General features: G+C 38.0%; 1 protein-coding gene across 1 annotated transcript in view; it reads right to left on the bottom strand.

Annotated features, from left to right (window-relative positions):
- Positions 1-27,332, bottom strand: part of btbd11b (BTB (POZ) domain containing 11b) — a 131,037-nt gene that overhangs the window by 44,430 nt on the left and 59,275 nt on the right. Inside the window, exon 2 of the mRNA XM_037683187.1 lies at positions 75-230. Within this exon, the coding sequence (XP_037539115.1) occupies positions 75-230 (156 nt within the window). The remainder of the gene's footprint in view (positions 1-74; positions 231-27,332) is intronic.

The raw sequence follows: 27,332 nt of genomic DNA, 5'->3' as shown, positions 1-27,332 counted from the left end.
ATAGGGGATTTGGAAAAGAAGGAAAGAAATTAAATCGGGTGAAAGGAATCATAAACATCTATTTTACAACTTACTGAGTTCAGATATGCTCCCCACCCTTGTGGCCAGTAAGCACTGTTCTATGGCACGCAGCTCGGACTGACTGTAGGGGTTTCCCTCCCTGCTCTTCCCCGCTCTCTGCTGCTGCTGGTCCCTGTGAAGAGTCAGACCCTCAGGTAGGCTGAGCACACCTGAGGAAAAGTGGAAAAAAAACATTTAAAAAGAGTTCAGCATTTCATCAGTGTCATGGCAGAGTGAGCAGTTAGTGAGAGTTTAAATATGTTCTCAGATTCAGTCAGCATATGAAATAATACTATACCTGATAATGTTTTAATAAATGTCTTAAAACAGACAGCTGATTATACCAATTCATACATTTATAGCAATAATGTGAAAGCCCTCTGAGTTTCACCAAATGAGACGTAGAGCAATTATCCACACCAAGTGTGAGAATGTGGCTGAGAGAGGAACGGAGGTGATACAGTGCAGTAATTATGATGCCTACTTATAACTGTCAGACTGTCCCAAAAGTAAAAATGTGTAATAGTTCATGCACACTTCCACAGTGACGAACTGCGACTATCAGAGTTTCTTATGGATTGTTTGCAATGAATATGTATCATCTGAGCATCCAGGAACCACAGAGCCATTTGTTTCATTTTTTGCTGCAGCAATAAAAACATCAGTAGCTAAAGCATCTTTTTTCTACAGTCTCAAACAACAACCTAATCATCAATGCCTACACAACACTACACACAACCAACAAGGACAAACCTTTATAGCACATAACCCAAAACAGTCCACCATTTCTGTGTCACAACTACCCAGCATGCACTGCGGATCAACAGGTCTCTTGTATTCATGTACATGTAATTTAAATATTTCACACTAAAATTCAACTGTAACCCACAAAACTTACTGTTTCTGTAAAATTACATTATGTAATGAAAACAAAATATAACAGTAATGATGAAAATTATCAACATAAACCTACAATAAATATTTAACTTTTATTTTTAGAGCAACTATAATTTCAGTGTGGATTTTTGAGTTTACAAGTTGCAATGGATTGCTTCACAAATTTTCACATGGTCAATAAAAGGCATTCCAGAAGGCTCAGAACACTGTTTTGGCACTGCTCTACACCAACATTGTGACTGGTTAATTTTCCTGTCAGGTACTAAACAAACTCATTCTGCCGAAATATTTATTTATTTAATTATTCATTTGCAACAAATTCATTAAAAAGAAATAAAAAAAACATTGAATGAAAAGGGGGCAGCACGGTGGCGCAACTGGTAGAGCTGCTTCCTCTCAGCGAGCAGGTCCTTGGTTCAAACCCCGGTCCAGGGGCCTTTCTGGGTGGAGTTTGCATGTTCTCTCCGTGCATGTGTGGGTTTTCTCCGGGTACTCCGGTTTCCTCCCACAGACGAAAAACATGCATGTTAGGCTGACTGGTAACTCCAAATTGTCCCTAGGTGTGAGTGGGAGAGTGAATGGTTGTTTGTCTCGTTTGTCTCTATGTGGCCCTGTGATGGACTTGAGACCCGTCCAGGGTGTACCCCGCCCCCCGCACAGTGATTGCTGGACATGGGCACCAGCGACCCCCGTGACCCAAAAATGGAATAAGTGGGTAAAGATAATGGATGGATGGATGGATGAAAAGGGTGCAGAAAGAAGAAGAAAATCTTATATCTGCCCCTTATTTAAAACAAATATAAAATTATTTATATTACTAAATATTTTGCTTGTTTTATTCAAATTTAATGATAACTTATTAAGTTGGAACCAAGTTTGTATTTTTACGAACTCTACTCTACCAGTATCATCTCTAACATCCGTTCAATATCTTAAGCCAAACAAAATAATGTGCTATCACCTGCAAATAAAACACACTTCAAAAAACCTGAGCCATCAACCAGATCATTTGCATACAAAACAAAAAGCTTTGGTCCCAACAAGGAACCCGAGGAACTCCACATCCATTAAAATAAAATTCAGATCTTACATCATTTACCTGTACAAACTGTCTCCTAGGCAGCACGGTGGCGCAACTGGTAGAGCTGCTGCCTCTCAGCGAGCAGGTCCCTGGTTCAAACCCCGGTCCAGGGGCTTTTCTGGGTGGAGTTTGCATGTTCTCTCCGTGCATGCGTGGGTTTTCTCCGGGTACTCCGGTTTCCTCCCACAGTCCAAAAACATGCATGTTAGGCTGATTGGTAACTCTAAATTGTCCCTAGGTGTGAGTGAGAGAGTGAATGGTTGTTTGTCTCGTTTGTCTCTATGTGGCCCTGTGATGGACTTGCGACCCGTCCAGGGTGTACCCCGCCCCTCGCATAGTGATTGCTGGACATGGGCACCGGCGACCCCCGTGACACAAAATGGAATAAGCGGGTAAAGAAAATGGATGGATGGATGGAACTGTCTCCTATTATTCAAATAACTGGATACCCACTGTAGTGCTAATCCTCTAATGCCATATTTATTCAGTTTTTTAAGGAGAATTGTGTGGTCAATAGTGTTGAAGGCCTTTTTTAAATCAACAAAAACGCTAACACAATACTGTTTTTGGTCAACAGCAGTTGTTTTTTCTAGTGGTTCCATTAGATTCCATGAGATTCCATGAGATTTGATTGAGCTTTGTCTTCTCTGCAGTCAGCGAAGTCCTAACCAGTAAGAAATTCCTTTCAGACAACAACTTAAAACAAACTGAATAGATGACTGTATTTTCATGACTTCAAAGGTTTCTTGCTCAACTGCAATGTAGTTTACAGAGAATAGGAACAATTAGCAAACAATAAGAATCACTACATTGAAAATACATATTTTAAATCAAATAAATATCAAACATAAATTAAATGGAACATTTCACAAGTTCTGAATTCTTGGGCCTTCTCTGAAAGCATTGAAGGCCTTGATGGTTCCCCTCTGGATTTTCCTTATTGGCACTTTTTCTCCACTCTGGGAGGGCTGAGACACAATTTTCATTTCCAGCTTTCTGTGGCATTCTTCTAAGTCTTACAAGAATATGGAAGAGCTAAAAGTAGAGACAAAGTTTATCCCTCTAATTGGAACAAAAAAAAACAGCTTTAGTTTAAATATGTCCACTTTTATAATGAGTTGTTAAATCAGTCTGTGCTGCTTGTGGAAATCATCGCATCCTTTATTTTGTTTGTGGGAACAAACAGTAATTTATAAAGCTCTAATAAAAATAAGTTAGTGTGAAATCTAAATCAAAACATGGTTCAAAGATTTTCATTAAAGCATAAGAAGACTGTGAACTAATAATTGCTGCTGTGGTGTTTGGGCCCACATAAGCCACAAAACAGACATGATTCTGTAGGAGTGGGTTCTGTGTGGACCTCCTAGGAAAATCAGTTTTTAGAAAACAGTCATTACTTGCAACGACAAATATATATGGAAGACTATTTCTGCCATTCTGCAAAACAATGCTCTAAGTCATAATTATGAGATACATTCTTGTAATTATGACTTGACACATTACAATTCTATCCATCCATCCATCCACCCATCATCTTTACCCACTTCTTCCTTTTTTGGGTTGCAAGGGTTACTGGTGCCCATATCCAGGAGTCACTGTGCCAGAGATGGCGGTCACCTTGGACAGGTTGCAAGTCACATTATAATCAAGTTCAAGGTCAAGGTCAAATTTTCTTAATTGTCATTCGCAATGTATGTGGTACATGTGGTGGAACGAAATTGTGTACACCGGGTCCCAGTTACATCCAATAAAAGTATAAATTGTAAAAGAAAAACAGTAATAAGATCTAAGATATGAACTAAGAAAAACACTAAACTAAGAAACACGCTAAACACTTAATAGTGCAAAAACAATACGCCGAACAACAGCAGCACGAACATGAGTCTGTGTTAGCAGATGAGCACTAATGAACATGAACTGGGATACAAAATAAAATTATGATTTATATTATCTTGTAATTATGAAACACTGTCATTATTATGACTTAGCATCTTATTAATATGTGATACTATGTGAAATTATGACTCAGCATTATGTGACTTTAAGGCAAAATTTTGAAATAGTATCTCATAATAACGACTTAGATATTGTTTTAAGCAAAGAGGAAGAAACAGGCTTCCATAAAGGTAATACTCTACACAGAACAAATTCAACAAGAAAGAAAGCTTGAAAAGCACTAATATCTTTTTGGCATGAGAGTTCATGTAAGATGGTTTGAGGTAAATTATTTATTTGTTTGTTTGTTATTACTACATTGAACAGAAATGCAACCTCAGGCATGATAGTTCATGCACACTTTTGTTCAAGTAAGATTACCTGAATGGCACCAAATAAAAAGCAGAAGACATCCCTATCGGTTGAGACAGTGCTAGCAGGTGTCATAAACCACTGCAGATTTTAGCTAAAAGTTCAGATGAAATAATTATATTCAAGAGAATATGCTTCTCTTAACCTGCAGAAAGGTGTCAGGAACAATCTGTCTAAAATGCTTCTTTTTATTGCTTTTACTGCTCATTATGCATCATTTGGAACAAGTGGAGGACTAAGCTTGCAAACTGCACCCCTGCACTTTCATACAATTATATATCAGTGAAAAGAGCTCATTTCAAGCGTAACCTCAGAAATCACGGTTCACCTTGCTTAATGTGTCCAAACTAAAGGTGTCTGAATATGAATATTGAGAATACTGAAGCACACAAAGTTTTCACTGCTACAAATCAGTAGACAAACTGTTTTTATTCCTGATGTTATAAAAATAGACCATACACAACTTGTTTGGTTGATTTTTGGTCTGAAAAAGTATTAAAAATCCACCAACTTTGCTTTTTGAGTCTATGCGTTCATCAGATATTTGGTTAAAACTCACTGAGGTAGATTTCATCACTACAATTTAGCTATTTTCATCGTGTACGACGAGGGCCATGAAAATGTTTACTGCACAAAGCTGCAATTAGTATGACTATTATGCATAACTGTACTTTTTTTTTTACTAATTCAAAACATTAAAATTGTGCCAACAAAAGTTAATGCAGTAAAAACGAACGGCGCATTGCTGTTACTCTCAAGCTCTTGACTGTCAAGCTCCTTAACCTTGATTCAGGGGACTAAAAAGCCAATCTGACAGTGAAGTGGTGATTGCTCTCAGGATGGACTTAGGGAAGGTGACTCTAAAACTCCGAGTCTTAATGCATGATGCTGTCTACCCTCAGGGAGCAGCTGATGGAGCTCTTAGACTGACGCTGCGGCTGCTCTCTCTATGCGCTTCTGTATCCTCTTCTTGATGCCACTAAACAGGAAACATTTTAAGAAATGCCATGTCCTCGGGTGTTCCTGTACAGCGCAGTGACACACTCTTGTAGTTTACTGGTAAAAATGATACCATGACAGTTATTGTCTTTAGCTGCATCCATGATGAGGAGTGTCACCGAACACCTGCCTCTGTTTAAAAGGACCTGTCCAGTTCACCATATGGCAGCTGCGATAGTCAGCTCCACTGTGAGAGAAGACTGGATGATTCCCCCTCCAGGCAAGGCACTGTCACTGGAGAAGAAGTAATGAGGACACAGGAGCTTCCATTAAGATGTCACTGAATGTGCCTTAGTCATATTATTTGACAGACAGCTGCACAGAAGACATTTAGTGTGTGGCATAGAGTTAAATAAGCCAACTAGAGGGTGTACTGGTCACGTGACGTTGTGATTCACTGGAGGGACAGGAGGAATAACCAGAGAGGGAAAGCCTCTGGACTTAGCATTGTTGTAGATATTGGCAAAACAGCAAACAGTAAGGACTGATTGGGTGAAAAATGTAAAATTATTAATGATAATATTAATATAACGTCTGAGTGGTAAGAGCAGTCGTCTTCAATGCAAGAGTTGGGGTTCGATTCCACCAGCAGTCACATGCTGATGTGTTCCTGGGCAAGACACTGAACCTCTCCTTGCCTCCGATGTGTGTCCCATCAGTGCATGAATGTGATAAAGCACTGATTATTCTTTGTATAGATCTAGTAGAGTGCTGTATGAATGGGTAAATGAGGACACTGATTGTAGTGTAAAGAGCTTTGAGTGTCTTGATAAGATAGAAATGTGCTATATAAGTACAGTCCATTTACCATTTACCATAATATTAGAATGTATTTAAGCTATCCTGTATATAAAAATGTAATAATGCCACAGAGCTGTGTGTGCTGTGGTTGTACCAACCAAAGACAAAAACAAAAATGTGTCTCATTTTACAAGTAAAACAGATTTGATCTTATTTACCTGAATATGATTGTGATCATAACATATTGAAGCTAATCATGTAAGTGTTTAAAATTTAAATAAAGCCGATGTATTCACTGAAAACCATTGAATTGTCTAGTAGATATTATCTTCTGTGGCATATATTGTTATACAGAGTGTAGCACTATGCTGAATCATGCTGCAATTTAGCACAAATTATTAAATAGTACAATTTGGTATGTCCTCTGATTTACCGTTATGTTAAAAAAAAAATATATATATATATATTGGCTGCTCCCTTCTTCAGGGGTCGCCACAGCGAACTAACTCGCACGAAAACTTGCCAATTGTTTTTACGCTTGACACAATCAGACCACCGAGCTACCACAGCCCTCTGTGTGGAGCAGAGAGCTGGCATCTAGGGCGCCCAGCGGAGCAGATGGTGGGGGTTAAGGGCCTTGCTCAAGGGCTCAGAGTGGGGCAAATGAGACTGGAGGCAGGTGTGGGTGCTTCACCTATCCCACCCACATGTTGATGCTGTCGGTACCAGGAGTTGAACTGGCAATCTTCCGATCACAGGCCCACCTTCTCTAACCTCTGTACCACCATTATATCCTCATTACTTATAAACAATATATTTTCCTTATATATCATCCAGCTGTTTAACATAATTGTTATATGAAATTAACATTAATTATCAATTCTATTAATTTTTCTAAAAATATTACAAATAATTTGTGGCACAGGTCAAGTTGTTGTTAATCAAATAGTTGCTGTGTTGGCTGTGAGTTGTTGCCCTGTTTGGTCGCCATCTTTGCTCCTCCAGATGTCACAGATGGAGGGAGTGGGCGGGAGAGGGAGGGGCTCTCTAGTTGTCTAATTTAACTCTATGGGTTGTGGTCAAATACTGTACATAAACCACACAGAGCACAAACACAACTTTAAAAACTTGCATCCAAAATTCAAATTTCTTTGTTTTTAATGTATTTTCAACAAACATCATGAAGAAATTCTTTCACAAAGCATTTCACATAAAAAATAAAAATCAGCAGACATTTCACTTTGATTACACCTCTTACGAGTATAAAGTAGAACCACTGTTTCCTGCTTTGTACAATTCTTGTCACTCCAGCTACAGATGATTGACATTTATTCAGTCGCTGACTCATACAATAAAACACCACGTCCAACAGCTCAACTTTGTTGACCTTTGAATTTGTCACCATCCATATATATATATATATATATATATATATATATATATATATATATATACATATACACACACACCCAGCACATTTTTAATAGCATACTTAGAAAAGACTTGGCATGTCACTTAAGGTAGTATCTCACTGGGCTGCAACTGTTATAGACTAGTTGGTGATTCGAATTTATGGAGGAAAAAAGTCACATTTTCAGTTGTTTTCTGAATAAATTCAAAGTGTTTGTGTGCTCTTCAAACTGTACTGTAAAAAAACTGTATTGTAGACCGTGCACAGGTTTCACAGACCCACATCATGCTCACCTTAGCTTGCTTTAGTCTTGAACCACTCTGGCAGCCATCCCCACATTAATAATTAAAACATACTGTAGTACAGTTTTAAAATGAAACAAACACATTTGGATTATTAAAATAATTATTATTTATCACTGGTGTGATTTGAAGGCTTGGACATTTTTTCTACTGTGTTGACGTTTAAATACAGTTATGGCGCTCTTGCAATTGGATGAAGATGACTGCATCAGAACTAAGATGTTCTAGAAGCCAGCAACAACCCTGAAACTATTTTGAGACAAAATGCATCAATCCATTTTCTTCACTCGCTTTTTCTTTTTTGGGTCGCAGGGGTTACTGGTGCCCATACCCAGCAGTCACTGTGCGAGAGGTGGGGGACACCCTGGACAGGTCACAAGTCCATCAAAGGGCCACATAGAGACAAACATCCATTCACTCTCTTACTCACACCTGGGGACAATTTAGAGTTACCAATCAGCCTAACATGCATGTTAAACCCACACATGCACAGAGAGAACATGCAAACTCCACCCAGAAAGCCTCCTGGCTGGGATTTGATCCGGCGACCTTCTCGACCTTTTTGCAGCTCTTCCAACTGAGCCACCATGATGCTCGAGAGAAAATTTGTCACTCTCATTTTTTTTAAACATGTTCAAAATTAGAGCGACACAACTGCAAAACCATGCAGATACTACCTCAAGGAACGTTCATTTTAGGAGATTTTTATAAAATTAGTACAGTCCATTGTAAGTTTAACTCGAAGGTGCTTTATTCTTTTACTCACAATGCAACATTTGCACATCTCTAAAAATATTGGCAGTTCCCTTCTTCAAGGCTTTGACAGGTGAGGACTGACATCATGAGATTAGATATGCAAGATTCTTAAGGAAGGGTCACCTTTAACCTGCTTACATCTAAATCTGCACCTTTTGTCATTCCTTTGGGTCTCCAAGTTTTTTAATATTTTGAAAGTAATAGAAAACAAAATTAAAAACTCTTGGAATCCACACAAACCATCAATTTGAACAACCACTGGAAGGCTTCTAAATCTGGACATGCGCTAAAATAAGGCAAGCATGCTTTCCTAAACTGACATTTTACAGTGCAACATATTTACAGACCCTGGAAAAGTAACAATAAATGTTCTAAATTTGTATTTTCACTCATTTTTTTGTGTGTGTCTGCTCGTCACACGGCAGACTACTGCAGTTTGCATCCACCGATCTGTCCCACTGTTGACTAGTGGAGCTGTGAGGCAGACCTCGGTGCAGCTCCTACCCTGTGTTTAAATCTATTTTAGTTGGACACACGAAGAAATGCACTTCCTCAAATATACTTTAGCTCTGCACGAACTCTGGCTTTGGGTTTCACACAGATTAGGAGCAGAGGCGACTGTTTTGGTTTGGTAAACTGTGACTCAGCTGCACAAACAGGTGCAACAAAGCACATCTGTGATGTATCTTAGAGCTGCCATGATTGCTGGATTCAACAGAAACTGACAATCCAGGAGGGGTGGAATTAAGTTAATGAAAATGTAATGAGTCTTTTAAAATAGTTTAATGGTAGTGGTTCTTCCTCGTGGTATTCAAGGGTTAATCATGTTGGTGTTACTGTACATGGATCATATTAGTGCTGCCAGGCTTCAGCAGTGTTCTGCCAGGCCAGATGGCTACCATATGTACACCAACTGAGTGATCATAGAGGGTGAACAGCACAGTGTAAAGTAGTGATGTATATTAAAATGTGTTAAAATTCCTCATATACCCTTAATGGTGGCCTCTTTTGGTCAAAATAACCATAAATGTACAATGAATTGAAAAAAAGAACAAGGTTGGGGCTGGAATGTTCTGAAGGAGTGCTGGAAGGCTCTCACACTGTAAATCTCCAAAGGTACGACTTCAGTCTGGTCTCTCAGGTGACCACAACATGGTCTGGGCCAGCCACAAGCCTTTAATAGGTTAGTCTTGTGCTCGCCACTGAGGTATTAAGTATAAACCCAAGTCCTGCGAGAAATTATGTGCATGCTTGTGAAAGTCAGGTAAAATTAAGAAACCGTTGGAGTGAAAAGATACGTGAACACTCATTGCTATACACAGTTACAAGCTGCAAACGCATTAATAACAAGTCAAGACTCTTGGAGTGCAGAAGAGTATACACAGAAGGCGCAGCATAATTATTGGTTATTAAAAAGTCTTAATTGCAGGCACTTCATGCCTAACCCAGTATCTAAATCCAAACTGAAAATTTCTTGTTCAAGACAGTCTTATTCCTTGAACAATATTGAGGAAAATGCGAAACATATTAACCTCTGGGTTTGTTTTTGTCAGCACATCAAAAGAGAGAAGAACCCCCTGAAAGAACCTTAAACATATTCTGACCCTGTTCTGAATAATGAATTCTTAATCAGGTAATAATTAGTGTGACAGAGGTCATACACCATGGTGGGAAACACAACAGTGTCAGAGATCCTCACTGAGCATGAAAGAGCTAAACAGTAAAAATAATAAATTAGTGTCAAAAGGCCTGGCATTCGTTGGAGAAATGTGTGTTGCCTTTAATTTTTATGTTAGAGGTTTGAACTAGAAGGTGCAGAGTTGTAGTCATTTTTGTCAAACCTTGCAATGATGCTATGCACAGATTCATGGGATATTTCAATATCTTGGAATATAGTGCTCAAAGTATGTGTTGAGGATGACTCTCAGCTACTACCACTTCTAGTTTTAGCTTAGTGCCTGTAAGTCTGGCTGAGTTAGAACCATTTTTGTGTTTGGTGGTGGCCATCTTGAATTGAGTACGGTGACATTATTTACAGGAATGCTCCTACAAGAACCCTGCAGATGTTGGATGCTGTCTATCATGGTGCACTAAGATTCATAACTGGCTGTGATTATCGTACCCACCACTGCACACTGTATTCACTGGTTAACTGGACTTCATTAACTTCACGCAGACTCTCTCACTGGTACATTTTCATCTTTAAATCACTTCTTGGTCTGCTGCCTTCATACATCTCCTCCTACATGTCTCTGCGTGAGTGCAGCTACAGCGTGCGCTCTCAGGACATTATTACCTGCAGTGTACCCTCAGTCAGGACTGAACTAGGCAAAAGGGTCTTGTCCTACTCTGCTCCTGTTTCCTGGAATTTCTTACAAAAAGATTTGAAGCTCTCGATCTTGACTTCTCTAAATGGCTTTAAGAATCTGTTGGACTCCTGGCATGGACCAATGCAGCCATGTTCCTGTTCTTAGTTTTCTACATTCGCCTTAGAATCTAGCTGTTTTTGTTACTTTTTTAGCCATCCTATTTGATAAAAAAAAACAAATAAATAAAATAAATTGTATGACTTTTTATAACTGTTTATTGTTGTCGCTGTTGTCCATTGTTGTCATAATTCTTTGTTGAACTCAGGTCTCTCTTGTAAATGAGTCCTGAATGAAAAAACAAACAAACATGCACACAGACACAGGCCAAAACATTATGACTGCTTTGCCTTCAGGAATAAACTGAAAAAATGCACACGGAGAGTTTAGATATGTTTTAAAAGACCAACAAAATATGTACAAGTCTAAACCAAACAAGATTTCATCCAGAGCTGAAACCAGATGAGCAATTATCTATATAAGTCGTCCATATCTGAGTCCTGCTAAGCTGATTAATGAAGTGGATGCAGGTGAGAAGAGATGAGGGATATATATATGGAGATGCAGCTGGCAGGAAGGACGACAGTTAGGAGTAACTGGTCTGAAAAAGAGAGTTGATCATGGAGCAGTGAAGTCTTTTTCAGCTGCAGATGAAACATTAATTTCTCAAATCAGTGCTTTACACAGATTGTTCACATTGAATATGAATAATCTGAGCATCCTGGAACTACAGATGCATTAGTTTAATTTACTGTTAAAAACATCTGAAGTTGGAAAGTTGCTTTCTTTCTTGCTTTGCTTGCTCCCCCCCCTCAACAGTTCCAGCAGGCAATAAACTGGCATCTGCCCACGGTCTGTTGCTTCCTGTTTCATCCTCTACAGTTATTGTTCTGTGACATGTTGTTCTAAAATAAATTAAAAAAGCTCTTTGATATTCAGCACAAGTGGCCAGAAGAAACATTTCCAACATGTAACCCCTTTGTCAAAGGAAGAAAACAGGAAATTGGTTTGAATGGTGTGTGTGGGGGGGGTGGGGGGGGGTATGGAATTGTGGCAAAACACATTAAAAAAAAAAAACAATCATTTATTTAAAAACTAATGATTTAGGAATATTAAGCAGTCCGTAGAGTCACAAGCAAGAGTCTAAAATAATTTTAAAGATGGATGAATGTAATGTTTGTCTTTAATTTTCTACGTTTGTTCATTCTGTGGGGCAGCTGTGGCTGAGCGGTTAGAGCAGTTGTCCTCCAATGCAAGAGTTGGGTGTTCAATTCCACCAGCAGTCACATGCTGAAGTGTCCCTGGGCAAGACACTGAACCCCCCCATTGCCTCCGATGTGTGACCCATCGGTGTATGAATGTGATAAAGCACTTAGTCTTTGTATAGATCTTGTAGAGTGCTGTATGAATGGGTAAATGAGGACATATTGTTCTGTAAAGCGCTTTGGGTATCTTGATAAGATAGAAAAGTGCTATATAAGTGCAGTCTCTTTACCATTTACCATTCATTAACCCCTAAATGTTCTGATCATTGCATATATTTGGGAAGATTTTCCTATTTATTGTCCTTTTGCTCCTTAAAAATCAAAAGCCCAGGACTGACCCAAGGACAGACCTGTTGGTTTGTATCATTTTTACAAACATCTTCGGTTCAACGTTCTGTTTTAGCTTTACACACTGGTCACTTATTTTCATCTTCAATTCTTCTCACATTTTGTTTAGTGAAATAAAATTTTGAATATGATGTACAGTGAAGACATTTATTAGAATAAACAAGTTGTTAGAAGGGGTCAGCAGAAGGGAAACCGTGACCATGAAATCAGGGCAAGTCAACATAAAAACTTGGAGCTAAAAATGGAGGCAAGTGTGAGTAAGTCGAGCAAAACCAGACGTTCAAATACACTCGGGACAAGTGCCCAACACACAATAAACTCAAACACACATACACACCCACACACAGCTTGTAAAGAGTGACCGATGAACAACAAGGACACAACTAGAATTATGCAATCTTCTCCAATCAGAGGGAAACCAGTCTTCCTGCAGGCTCTGTGACATTTCACCCTCAGGTAACAGCTCTTTCTATTATTTCTCTCTTTTCATCTCATTTCTTCTGTCAAGGGTAATAAGTCTGTATGTAATATCGTGGCATGCACACATCCCGCAGGATGCTTTCCAGAGTACACTGGCAATCAGTAACAGCAGGGAAAAAAAAAATCTGAAGTTACTGAGCCGTAATCTCTGCTCATCCTGCACCACTTCTCCGTGAGCAAGAGGCAATGTCTGGAGAGAAAAAAAACTGCTGCATTTACTTCTTACCTCATACAATCTGATGCTCACATGAATTAAAATATATATTTGGAGTTTGATGCATTGCAGCAGAATCAAGGCTGGGGTTACAGTGAATTACCCTGAAAAATGGGAAGCCTTTAAAAGCAACAAACAGATGCAGCAGTTCTGATAAATGCAAGAATGCACTGAAGTAATTGCTCATTTGCACTCAAGGCACTGGAGTAATTAAAGGATATGACTAACGTCATAAAATTGATGCAAGAGGAGGTTTTCCTCTGGGTAGTTTTAGAAAGAATGATATCACTTTGAGCTGCATGTCAGGCTTTTAAGTGAAAATGCTCTTGGGACATCATAATTTCACTAGTAGGAACAGGACAGAATGGTACAAGTGGTGCCTGCATGAAGCAGGTTTGTGACTGATTGTTTCTGTCTGTATCACTTTATCAGTGCCTCATTTTTGACTCACAGTCTCTGTTGTGTCAGAGGTGGAACCACAGCTCGAAATGTACAGTTTTCCCTTTTGCCAACACTTTAGGGAATAATTACTTCTGTAAGTTTTGCCAAGAATCTTCTACATTAAGCTTGAACAAAACATAGCTCTGCATTTCTACAGGCTAAAGGCTAGCCTGCTAACAGTACCTTGGTTGTGTGTGTACTGTACATTGTTCTGTAGTTCTGTGTTATGCTGTTAATAAAGTTTTTTTTAAAAAAGCATCCACCACTTTGGCTTAACGTACTTCCATTTTTTTCAAATGTAGATCCGGCCACTTCTGCTTTGGCCACTTCCACTTTGGCCACTTCTGCTTTGGCTTAGTGTAATTCAGTTGTTTTTTTTTTGTTTGTTTGTTTTTTATTTAATTCCAGCCATTTTCGACCACTTCCACTTAAGCTTAATGTAATTCTGTATTTTTTTTTTTTTTTTTTTTTTTTTTCAAATGTAATTCCGACCACTTCCATTTTGGCCACTTCTGCTTAAGCCACTTCTGCTTTGACTTAATGTAATTCTATTTTTTTCAAATGTAATTCCGTTTTTAAAAATGTTGTTCATTTACACCTCAGGGTCACTATACATCTGCCATCTATGAACACACCCAAGGGTCAGACAAAAAAAACTTAAGACTCTGATCCCTTGATTTATTCAACTGTGCACATGGATTTGCACACAGTGACATCATTCTGTTTGAGAGCAATTTCTCATTGTTTGGGTTTAATAAGATTAAATAGTTAGACAAGTTTATATTTCTGGGATCACTAACATCTAAACAAGCCATGCAGACACTTTAAAACTACAAACATTACTTGTTGTCAGCAGCAGAAAACCAGCCAATACACTTTAGTCTAATTTTAATCAAGACACATCAATGTCTGAGTTGGACATGTGTTTAGGAATTGTCAACAAAGTGACACAAGGAAAGCAATTATCCAAAGTTTTCCAAATGAGTATGTTTTTAGTAGAAGTGTTGGAATGACTTTATAAATGTCTGATGAATATCTAATGTGATTTAGGTGAAAACGCAAAGTGATTTAGGTGAAAACACAAACACTACTCTTGACGCTTTTAATATTACCTGATTCTGTCATTTGCAGACAGTCCCACAGCACCCGTCTCACTTTCATTTATACTTTTCTGTCTGTATCCCTGCCCAAACTAAAAACATAGACATCATTGTTCTTTTAAATCCATGAATACAGTTGACTAAACTGAGGAAATAGATTCTGATTACCTCGCAATTTTTTTTTAAATAAAATATTTTAAAAATATATAGAAAATGACTTTGTTTTTAAATAAGTTTTTCCATTGGCAAATGAAACAAGCAGCAAAAAGCATTTGCAACAACTGCTTGAAAAGATGATTCACAGCATTCTGGGATTCACACAATGTGACGGATGAAAGGAGCAGTGATGCATGATGACACCAGGCTTTGTAATCACCAGCAGAGCTCACTGTTTGGAAACAGGATATTTAAAAAGTCAAACCACCGAATGGTTCTATAGTAATGTTAATTTTTTCCACATTGTAAACAAATGATAAATAATAAACACCAAGAAATAAATTGTTCCTTTAGTAAGATATGTTTGCCTTCCCTCAGTTCACAACAGTCTACACATTGTGGCCCTTTTCAAACAATGTCTCCTTCCATTAAGGTTTTAATATTAAACAAACCTAATATGTGCAAATATTCATCCAGCATCAACATCAAACTGAAAGCCATAAACAATAACTTCATTTTCAATTCGAGTCTCCGACCTGCAACCTGGTGGAGGTATATAATCTGATAACGGCTGCCATCTGAGCAGACAAGCCATACCCCCGGCCATCTTGTGCGTCATCGCAGCGTCACATACAAGCCATGCTCTCCCCTCCTCTAAGTTCTAAATGCTTGTCTCGTGTAAACAGATAAGAGAGGATAAGTCTGATTTTAGTCACCTGAATAATAAAAATCTACCTGTATGAGGATGTGATTGCTTTATGTGTATGTGAAAGGGAGTTTAATTTCCAATGGTAGGCTCTATCTTTTTGGTACATGTACCAAAACCTTTTATTTTTAAAGCACATAAGAAAAAAAATGCACTGAATACTTGATAATCAGATAACCCTCTTATTTCTAATATTCTCATTAACTTAAAAGAGAAGCTTGAGTGACTTATCCATATCTGACTTTATTCCCAGAATGTTGTCTCTTCCCGGAGTTGTTTCATGGAGGGAGACCATCAGTTTATGAGGCATGGAACTCCAAATCGCCCTGTAATTGTTTAACGCACCTAGAGTGATCGATCATTGTGACTTAGCAAAGTGCCTGCACGCAGCACAGACATCGACTGGAAGTGGGCTGTGTCTGGCAGAGAATGATGAGGCTTGGGGCTGTGTGCTGCTCCCTGTTGCTTCTCGAACATCTCTAAATGATGCCCCCCCCCCCCCACACACACACACACACACTGTCCGGGGCTTTTGTTAGCAAATATCCCTCTCATTTTCTTAATGAGAGAACACTCATATTGGACAAAAATCATTAAACTTTCCAACAACACATACAGTAAAACCTCAGTGCATGAGGCCAGGTGACCTCAGAGGAACTGTTTGCAATGGAAACATGTGGAAGGTCTGACAGGAAACAATGGCCACTTTGTTTAGTCTTCTGAGTGAATGATTGCACTCGAACTTGGAGTTGAACACCGGCCAAGGAGCAATTGAGCAATTTGCAACATCACTCAATAAATCAGCAGAGTTCATCCTTCAAAAATAAACAAAAACTTACTTTGAACATTTATTAGAAGGGGTTTTCAAATTTTGTATTTAACAGTCCAAATCTGATTTTATGACAAGGTCAAAGGTCTAAAACAACTAGAGATAATCAAATCCTTTTTCTTTTTTTTTTACATCTTACATACTAAAAATATGATACTTCCTCTCTGCAGTTGTTTGCTTGGGAACATAATCTGCTCTAATTTTTGGAGTAAATCTTAACATGCACAGCAATTAAAAATATATATTTTTAATTAAATGTGATTAAGCTAATTACTTTTAGTGCCTTAATAAACAAAAAAAATTTGTTTTCACACAAAAATAAACATTAAATTACCTGGACTTAAAGACAATAAGACACTTTTACATCATACTGGTTCAATAAATAATACAGATGCCCTGAGATGGTTCATAAACAGTGAAAAAAGGCATCATCCAAATTCAACGAGATGCCTAAACCTTGGCACAAAACATGCTGTTGTCAGACAGAGTAACTGATTTAAATGCTCATTTGTCAGAAAGCTGCAATGTGAGCATTTTACTGCATTTATTGCAGAGAACACCCTTACACAGATAGATGAGAGCTGAATAAATGCATATTTCTCCACCCACTCATCTTTGAAACTTGGCTTTCCAAGTGTACATTTCTTTTGTTTTCTAATCTCTAACAGTCACATTCAGGCAAAATGCTACAAAAACAGGCTGTCATACCACTCTCAATGAATCGTACCAGTACTATGCAAAGCAACATGCAGGCTGAGTCTGGATTGACTCGTCATCTGGTGCAGGTTTGAACCAGAGTCCAGACTTTGAGAATTGCTGCTTTAGAGAGTTATTGACTTTGTGCATCAGAGATGTTTGCACACAAAGTTCAAGGCTGGGAACAAGTATAAGATCCTAAGCTCTATTAGCGCTGCAGGTTGAAACTGTCAGATCTTGTGTCTATGACCCATAAAAACACTGAATCCAGACCAAAGCAAATGAAAGTATCATACGTTGGGTGTCTATTACAGACAGGTCTTGGTTTTCCCATCCATCTTCATGTACACTGGTTCTGCTGTAAGTGTGGTTGAGGTAAGGCTGGCAGGAAGCACCCATTCCAAGTCCAAACATACTTACACGGAGCAGAAACACACACATGCATAAAACATTTGTGTGCATTTCCAAACACATACAGTAACCCCCTGTCCCCTCTCCCCCCATCCCTGCTTCACTCTGGAGAGTTGTCAGACTCACATCCAGCACATGCCAGGAATATAAAAGCAACACAAGCATTGCATTGAACTCTCCAACTTAGTTTGTGAGGTGGGGTTCATTAAAAAGTCTAAAATTGCCTAAACTTAAATAAGACGTTCAAAGACTAAATGATTGCTCAACACACAGTTCAGCTCAGATATTTCACACACAGTTTGCTCAAAAATAGCAAATGTTTCTTGAGAGATATAAACAGAAACCTTTTGGAGGCTGTTTCCTCCTCTAATTTCTCATCATGAATCTTCTTCCCTCAGTAATTATTTATACAACATCAAAATGCATACTTGCTGCTACACCCCTCCAAGCCGCTAAGCCACATTTCCTCACATAAGCCATCACAGAGTTGCACCCCATGTCCCTCTCTAATCTGTGATGCAGATTCATCATCATCAGGTCACTCATGCTCAGATCATTAGTGGTAAATAATTGTGGCCTGGTCCCGGGCCATCCTATGCACTATGGAGTCCATGCCGAACATAGACCCACCCATCCAAGGCAGACTAGTTTTTTTTTCTTTGCTTGGTTAACTATTGTACTTCATCTGTACAGCTTGATGAACTTAAGCTGGAAACTGACCAACTGCAAAAAAGTTTGTATTAAAAAGGATAACATTTTAAAAGTTGAAAATAAATCTTCTATACAACGTATTTGAGGTTTTCCTCATTGAAAATGAAGTATTTGAAAGGACATGTAGGAGATGTACTGCTTTGTAGATTGGGACTATTCAAAATAGATTCTGTGAAGCTTGTCCAAGTATGGGAACACCGGAGCAATATAGAGGTTACTCATCACTCATTCATCCTTCTATATGAGTGTTGGAAAATGGTATTACTGCAGGCTTTGTGTGGATACACGCATGATCTTAAATATTTTTAGTGGAAATTTGATTTCCATATGAGCTGTTTGCCTCATTTCTCCTCCTAAAGCCAACTTAGCTCATAAAGTCAGTGAGTCAAGTACAGAGAGTTTCAGTAGATTTGCACAAAAATGAGAAAAACCAGCATCGCTAAATGCATGAGAGGCTTTTGGACAAAACACAATAGTTCGAAGTCACTGCTAATTGCACCGAGTGACAAATGAATTTTTGGATTCATGATTCTTGTGCAGGGTTCATGAGTTATGTCTCACTCAGCAAAACATTAGTAAATATATTCAGAAGCTTGCCATATAATATTATACTGTCAGGAGATTTTTTTTGTTTTTTGGGGAAAAAGACTTTTTCTGAACACTTTTACCTCATTGACTCTTTATTCTTCAGCTCTGTCTTGTCAAATTGCCTGTAATGAAAGAGATTTTGAATTGATTTTTTTTCCCTGTTCGTGTTAGTTTGCTCGAGCTGTTAGCAGCAGTCTCTCCTGTTTTCATTGTTGACACTCTCATATGCTTTATATAACGCTGGCTTGGCTGCCACTAGTTCTACAGTCAAGGTCTTGATGGATAGTATGAATAGAGGGCCTACGCCTTCAACTGAAGGCTGGCTCCAAGAGTTTCCAAAAGACTCGGCTGCTTGTTTTAATCAGGAAGTAGATCAAAGTTTAATTTCTGCAGTCAGTCAGACTCGTGTTTTCATTTGATTTTCCACCAATTCTTCTGCTCCACCCACGAGTGACTCTTGTGTGTATGTTTGCCATTAGTGCTTGTACATGAACACTCACAGTGAAGTGAGCCATATCGATGGCACCTTTAGCTGCCTGTGAAAGCTTGCATGTGTTTTCTGACACAGAAAAGTTAAGTATGCACGTCTGCACAAACAGTTGTCAATGGATCTGTTTATAGAATGAAAAATATGAGCAATGTAAGTGAATTATTTCATGGCTGCTATGGAGTCTTTCTTTTACTCAAGCAGAACCGCACGGTCCACTGACTGCACTAGTGAAGAGTGAATGACAGCGACACAGTAATGTCAGTGACCATGAATCAGATGTGCACACCATATACTATAGATGCACCACGTCAAAAGACATCACATCATTTTTAAATTAAAGGCCTAGCATTCATGCCAGAGTTTCAGACCAAGATCACCTGATGTAGAAATGATGGAGTGGAAGCTGTTTTAGCCTAATTTTGAAAATAAAGTGTGCAATCTGCTGTAATATTGTGAGATCTTGCCTGATCTTGCATAACTTAGCACTTGCAGTATGTGCTGTGTATGACTCTCAGCTACTACCATCAAACTTTAGTTCAACATGTGAAAAATACATTAGCGGCATCTCTAAGCTAAAGTCAATAAGTTGTGGTGGCCACCTTGTCAAGTTGACCCCAAAATGTAATCAGTTGCAGATGTACAGTGAGGAAATACTTTCAAAAAATAAATTTTACGTCAAATGGAGGTTTAGGAGATATTTTACTAACAGAAATGCAGTTTATATTGACATTTGAAGTTAAAGTTTTAAGCAAAGCGGCACAAAATCTGCAAAAAAAGCATAAATCTGTCAACTTATTCATGAGATATTTAGCTGACAAACAGTTGACTAGTGACTTTTAAACAAATTGTGTGCATTTTGTTAGCTTAAAATTTATGTTGAGGACTCAACTACTGAAACAGTTAATTTGAGTGTAACGCCTTTAAAACTGAGTTACAGCCATTAAGGCTGAGCTGTGTTAGCCATCTTGAGTGGGATTGACTCCTAAAGTTAAACAGTTGTAGATTAAATCATTCATTTCTGAGAGTTCCCCCCCAAAAAACATCTACTTGTTCATGTGATATTTTGCTAATACTACATGCAGACCATGGTAAAAACATTATCTCATTTTACTTTTAGCAGCTGGACAAGAAGAAGCATTTTTTAATATAGTGACATCTAAAAGCAGAAATTGCAGAATGCAGATAAATAAATGTAAAAAAAAAAAATAGACACCATCTTAGCACCAATATAACTGGTTTGTTGCACTTTGGAGTAAACTGTTTGGGGGAAGAATCATTTTTGTGTTTTGTGTTTCCTTGACTCATGAAGACTTCCGGATGAAAAGTGAAACATTTCAGAAAAAAAAAAGAAACTGTCCAGATGACCTGACTGAAAATTGTTGGATAAATAAATTTTCAGAGAAAACTACTGTCACAAAAAAGTAAATTCACAGTATTGTTCCTTTATGGCCCTACAATAACATTTGCATCACATTAGGTGCAGAGTGGAAAAACTGAGCTAAATGTAAATCTGAAGTGAATGAATGAAGTCTGACATTCTTCCTGTATTTTTAAAAAGGCACAATTGAAAAGGTGTTTTAGTAGAGTTACAGTCCAAACGTTCTATTTCAGTATATCTGACATCGGTGGCTCAGTTGGTAGAGCTGCCACCTCTCAGCGAGTAGATTGTCAGATCCAATCCCGGCCAGAGGACCTTTCTGGGTGGAGTCTGCATGTTCTCTCCGTGCATGTGTTGGTACTCCGGTTTCCTCCCACAGACCAAAAACATGCATGTTAGGATTGGTAACTCTAAATTGTCTCTAGGTGTGAGTGAGAGAGTGAATGAATGTTTGTCTCATTTGTCTCGATGTCCCTGTGAGGGACTGGAGACATGTCCAGGGTGTTCCCCGCCTCTCCCACAGTGACTGCTGGAAATGGGCACCAGTGACCCCGGTGATCCAAAAAGGAAGAAACGGGTAAAAAAAAAAACGGATGGATGGAATCTGCGGCAAAAGTATAAGCTGCTCTGTGTAAAAAGGAAATTACAATACTTTTTTTACACATGGAATCAATTTTCTTTTCATGAAGTCCAGAGGAGCAGTGATTTTTTTTATTTTATTTTTTTGTCTAGTACAAAATCAGGATAAGGTGAGACGCTGTGCTCAGGCAGCACAGCAGGTTGTGTATTTTGAGGAGCTCCTGGTTTGGTGGGAGGATGTAGCAGGTGAGGCATACAAAAAGAAAAAAGCTTAAGTTTTCTGAAGTGGTGAGGGAAAGCAGCAGGGTGAAAACTGAGGGGAAAGAAAAGTGGAAACTATTTGCCAGAGGAAAAAATCCACTGAAGAGATTTCCCATTAGGAGATAAAAGTCATAAAACCAGCCCGATCAACATTACCATGTTTGCTTCAGCACTGGTTGCTTGTGCAACGTTTAGTACAGCACTGTTCTGTGGTGTCTCAGGTAGTTTGTTTAAAATTGTTTGTTGTATTTTACTTGACCTCTGAACCCCCAGCTGGTCAAAACAGATGGACCACCATCTTGAGCCTAGTACCCCTGGAGGTTTATTCTTGTTAAAAATGAGTCATTTCTCGCCACTGTTGCCTGCAGACCCATCCTCAGAACAGGGGACTGAATCAAAAGATCTGATACAATTCATTCACAAACCTAAAGAAGAGAAAGTTGAACTCAAAAGGCTGTTATTAAAGTAGAGCTCGGAGCAGAACATGGAAGTTGAAGCAGGACCATCTTCCCTGTCAGGTGGTTATCAGTTGTTAACACTTGTTCAATAATGTTGGTTTTATTTTTGTCATCTTGAATGCTCAAATATTCATTTCAGTAGTATGTTTATCTGTAATCAGTTATTTTTTGCTCAAATGAAAGGTCATGTAACACCATGATTGTGTGCAAGAAGGTAGGCAGGTCTTAAAGCCCTACATCACCGGTGCACAGATACTGGTTTCAAAAATACAACATGGAGGTAAATTTCATTGGAGAGCTCAAATTGATAACATAAATTGGAGAAGAACTTGGCTCTTACCCCACAAATTCTGTAGCTCTAACAAAGCCAAATAAGTACACTTTAAAATTTTACATAACATATATCCCTTGAACTGTAACATTGCTAAATTCACAGATACAGTATTAATGACTCTTGTATTTTTTGTAAAAAAAAACAAAAAAAAACAAAAACAAACAACAACAAAAAAAACTTAGAAGCAACATCGCTTTTATTTTATAGTTGTGAAATATCCCCCAAAATTTGGAGTGACCTTGAATCTCACGTTTTTTCATTGACTAAAATTGCATGTCCATTAAATCTCCAAAGTATTATTTGCTATTACAGTAACTCAGAAAATTGTAAGTTTGACCATGTACTCAATTTTATCATTTTATACGCAAAATTTTTCTTCCACAAACAAAAATTTGCAAATTCAATATCAAATTTTATTCATTTTCAGTCAGAACTAAAACATCTGATTGATTCCCTGAAATTGATTAATAATAAAAAAGTTAATTTGTTTCTTTCTAATTACAAATTATATTTTCATGAATCCTCTGACTAAATTTTAATTGTATTTTCATTTTCTGTTTTATTATTCTTTATCCTTTTCTTTCCAGTTTGTTTAAATAGTATCTCTAATTATATTATGTAATTTGTCCTACATGTTTTACAACAGACTCTGGTCACATGTAACTGTTTTGGAGGTGCTGTTTGTTAATTCCAATACCTGCTTGTTTTATACATTTCATTCAATACAGATTTTTTATTAAAAAATAAAAAAAAACATGGCAGCTTTCATAAATCAGTTCCTGCTGGCCTCAAATCCCAACAAGAGAAGGTGAGAGAGTTAATCTAGTATTATAATATTTAGTTTTACTGTTTTAGCATTGAATAATCTGGTTGTAATGAATTGAGTTGGATTAAAGTAAAATCTCAGTGGGCTCCAACAGTTGGAAACTAGTTGGGAAATCAAACTTGAACGCAGTTTTAAAAAGCACCACTGTCGACACCAAGGGCAGGACAAAAGTTCTGTTTACATTAAACATGAGCAGTATTTTCTTTGCTTCTTGCAATGAAAATTCATTAAATAAATCCTTCAGATTCAGCTGGCAGGCTCTTGATTTCCTTTTTCGTTCATTTCTTTTATATCTCTTCTGAAATCAGCTTCTATAAAAAAAAAAATCCTTTGTCAGTTTCTGTCTCTGATATCTGTTCAAGTTTAAGTTTGTCTATATTCTACATAACCTGACATTCTGTGCAGTCTCATTTTCAAACTTTAAATAATTTATCATTACTCATTAAAACAGAATTTCATTGTAAAAGGAAAATAATTATCAGAAATGTGGCACTGCAACACAGAGTATCTAGATCAAAGATATTGTTACACAGTTTAGCTTTACTAGGTGTGCAAGCAGTAGATAAAGCCTGCTGTTTTGTACTTTTCTAATCATTTTTAAATGCATGTCACTGTCCCTATGCAGAAAGAATAAATATAGTTAGCTAGAAGTGCAGAGGCTATTTTGCAGATGAGCTGGACTTCTACATGGTAAAATTTCCTGTTAAAAAGCACCCACTGTAACATTTTGTCACTATGTAGACTTTAGATGTGAAAAATTGTTGTTTTAGTTCTATAATCTTTTTCTGTGAAGCCAAGTATGAGAACTGGCAGAAAGTTTTTTATGTACAACCATTAAAGTATTAAAGCCCTAAAGGTTACTTTGTTTTATTGTCTATGGCCTAATTAGGCTATATAACAAGTTTTGGCAAGTTCTAGTGCCATTTTCTATATGAGTACAGAATGACTGGCTTTACTTTTCAGACCTGGAGCCTACATTCATCATTTATACAGTGAATGGTGCTAAACTGCAGCAGATGTTGGTTAATTGTAACTTTGAGAGACATCCATCCAGAACAGCAAGTGGCTCAACAAGAAGCTGCAGAGCACAGACTACTGTAACCAGCTTCAGTCAGAGACATAATCAGAATCAATCCTGCGATGGGAAAATCACTAAAGGGTGCTCGATGACACCATCTCTGTTATACAGAGATGGATCAGAACATCAGCAAATGAGTTGTTAATTATGGTTCATTTGTAGTGACTAGAAACTTAATTAACCTGCTTCAGAATCAGAGAAGAAACAGTCAGGTACTGCAAGCTCCATCATACTGGCTTTCCCTAAAACACAAAAGTCTGATTGGTTCTGTAACTACCTCTGATGCCAGTTAGCAAGAGTTTCTCAATGGGTCACCAAAACAGCTTGAAAGGTAAGACTATGAAGCAATGCAAGATAGGGCTACCATATTTTCTGGTGTATAAGTCACACCTTTTTGCATAAATGTGCAAGTCCTGCGACTTATGCACTGAAAAGACTAATATACATTTTTTCCCCATATTTACAGGTATAACCCAATTTTTGGCTGAGATCTGACGATTTCATTCATTCTGACATGGAAAATATTAAACGCTACCATTTTTACCCACTAGTGGGCCCTCAACTAATTTTATCAAGTCTCATTAATATGTAAAGTAGCTATTAATGAGACACTTGGCTTGCCATACCAAGCCACCTTCGTCTCGCTCCAGAACTCCTGGAGCAAACGTCAAATCAGCTGCATTTCACTGCGCCGCCCAGGTGAAATGCAGCTGATTTGACCAATAAAGTACATTTATTAAGGAAAAGTTCAACTGAGACACACCTTTGCTATAATTTCGAGCAAACAAATAATTGTTTTTAGGTGGTTATCTTGTTAAATTTCGAAGAAATGCACAGCAAGTCATCCCTCTGCATGCTCCAGCACCTACAAATCAAATTTTAAATGCAGCTGATTTGACCATTAAAGTGCATTTATTAAGGAAAAGTTAAACTGAGACACACCTTTGCTATAACTTCAAGCAAACAAATAATTATTTTTAAGTGTTAATCTTGTTAAATTCTTGTTAAAGTCCTCCCTTGCACGCTCCCGTGGCCGCCATTTGGCAGCCAGTCGATTTTTGGCACAACGGCCCTCGTTTCCGGGTTGTCAGTGGTGATGCATAATAGATGCAACTTATACAGCGAAGTGACTTATGTTTTTTTTCCCCACTTTATTAAACATATTTGGACTGATGCAACTTATACGCCAGGGCGACCTGTACGGCTGAAAATACAGTAAATAAATAGCTGCTAAACTTAGCATAAGACTGAAAACACATGGTTTAGATGCTTTGGTCTCAAGTTTGGGGCAATCATTTGGTTCAGACTCTGTTGTTGAAGCTAAATTTATTTCCGTGTGTGTGCTTCTTTTGTGTTTTTATTCTTGTTCCTAAGAGCTGAGCTGCTATAACGAACACAGAAGTTGCCCCAATTTTCTCACTTTCACAGGTGCAAAAACAACATGCTGTGAAATGACAAAAGGACATACGGAAAGCTGTCAAGGTGACAATTAGACACCATGAAGTTACTGTGTCCTGTTGGGACAAACATCGCATTGTACAAATGAACATAGTGTTTGGTTATTGCCAAGTATTTCTATCCATCCATCTATTTTATGAAAAAAATTCCATATTTAACATGAAGCTTGATGCAATTGAGGACAGATGGGAGATTCTTATTTCTTAAACTAAAGTGTACTTTGGAGAAAAAGATCTCATAGTAAACAAAACAAGACAAACAAAAAAAAGTGTAATTACTTTGATCAACAATTCTGTCATTGTTTGCCTTGTTACTGTTGTCAGACTAAATGCTTTGAGTGAGAAGGATCTGACCTTGTCCTTTAATCGACAGAACAGAAAATTGATTTGTTTGCCTCGCAGAAAATCTGCCATGAACACTCTGTGACCCTGACAGATACATCACTACTGCTGGCAACTTTTCAATACACTTTAAATAGACTTCTTCTAGGCCAGAAATGAACCTATTAAAGGAAATAAAGGAGTGTCCTTTAGTTGTTTAAGAGATAATAAGGTGACAATGGCTCATCCATAAATTGAATAATCAGGGTTTCAATCCCCAGCCCTGCTACATTTTGATGCATCTCTGGGAAAGACATGACTCTCCATCGCTGCCCTCTACATGCTTATTAGTCTGATTAAAAAGAGCAGAAAGCTGCATATAAAGAGAAGTGCATATACTGTATATATAATAGTAGCATTAATATTTGAAAATTATTGAATGAAAACCCCCCACTAAAGAGCATTGTAAAAACTAGATTAAGTTGAAAATGTGCTTATATATGTTGTGTGGAGGGGAATGATAGCAGGCCCAAGTCCAGGTTAATGAAAACAGAACTCCTTGATCTCACTGAGATACCAAACAAAACTGAAGAGAAAGAAAACTAACAGCAAGCATTTGATGAGATGCAAAAAGAAACCAGAACTACATTTACACTGGAGGAGATAATTACTAATTGAATTCAGGTGTGACAATTACGACTCATTGACTGCATAATTTTAGACCCAGTGTCCTCCCCCGTCTGTCTTTATTGGCAATTAAAGCCAGCAGGATCCCCTTATGGAGGTTACCATTTTGTATTTTTGGAACCAGAGTGTGCTCTTGAAGTCCCACCTATTCTTCAACAATCAGAGCATGAACATGACCTTTCTTGTTAAGCAGGGGATAACTAATTACAGCTAAACGTGTTAGAAAAACTAATATCTGAACATATGAATAATCTGAACAAACAGCAAATATGAAGAAAAATATGTGAATCAATAAGAGTCACCTCCTGAAGGATTCTGCCATCTTAGGCAGCCGATCTTAGGCGGCCGGGGGAGCAGATGGTGGGGATTGAGGGCGTTGCTCGGGGGTCCAGGGTGGAGTAGGTGGGGTAACTGAGGGTGGAGGCAGGTGTAGGCGTTTCACGTCCCACCAACATTTTGATGTTGTCGGTCCCGGGGGTCGAGCCAGCAGCCTTCTGCTCACAGGCTCACCCTCTACCCCACCACTCCTATGTTGTTTTTTTTAATAATCTCTATATCCCCCCACATATGGATACATTTATATATATATATATATATA

Source organism: Nematolebias whitei, chromosome 10 (genome assembly GCF_014905685.2).
Source record: "Nematolebias whitei isolate Nwh7 chromosome 10, NemWhi1, whole genome shotgun sequence".
Classification (NCBI taxonomy): domain Eukaryota; kingdom Metazoa; phylum Chordata; class Actinopteri; order Cyprinodontiformes; family Rivulidae; genus Nematolebias; species Nematolebias whitei.
The sequence above is the reverse complement of the archived record's forward strand: the minus strand, read 5'-3'. Positions and strand labels throughout refer to the sequence as shown.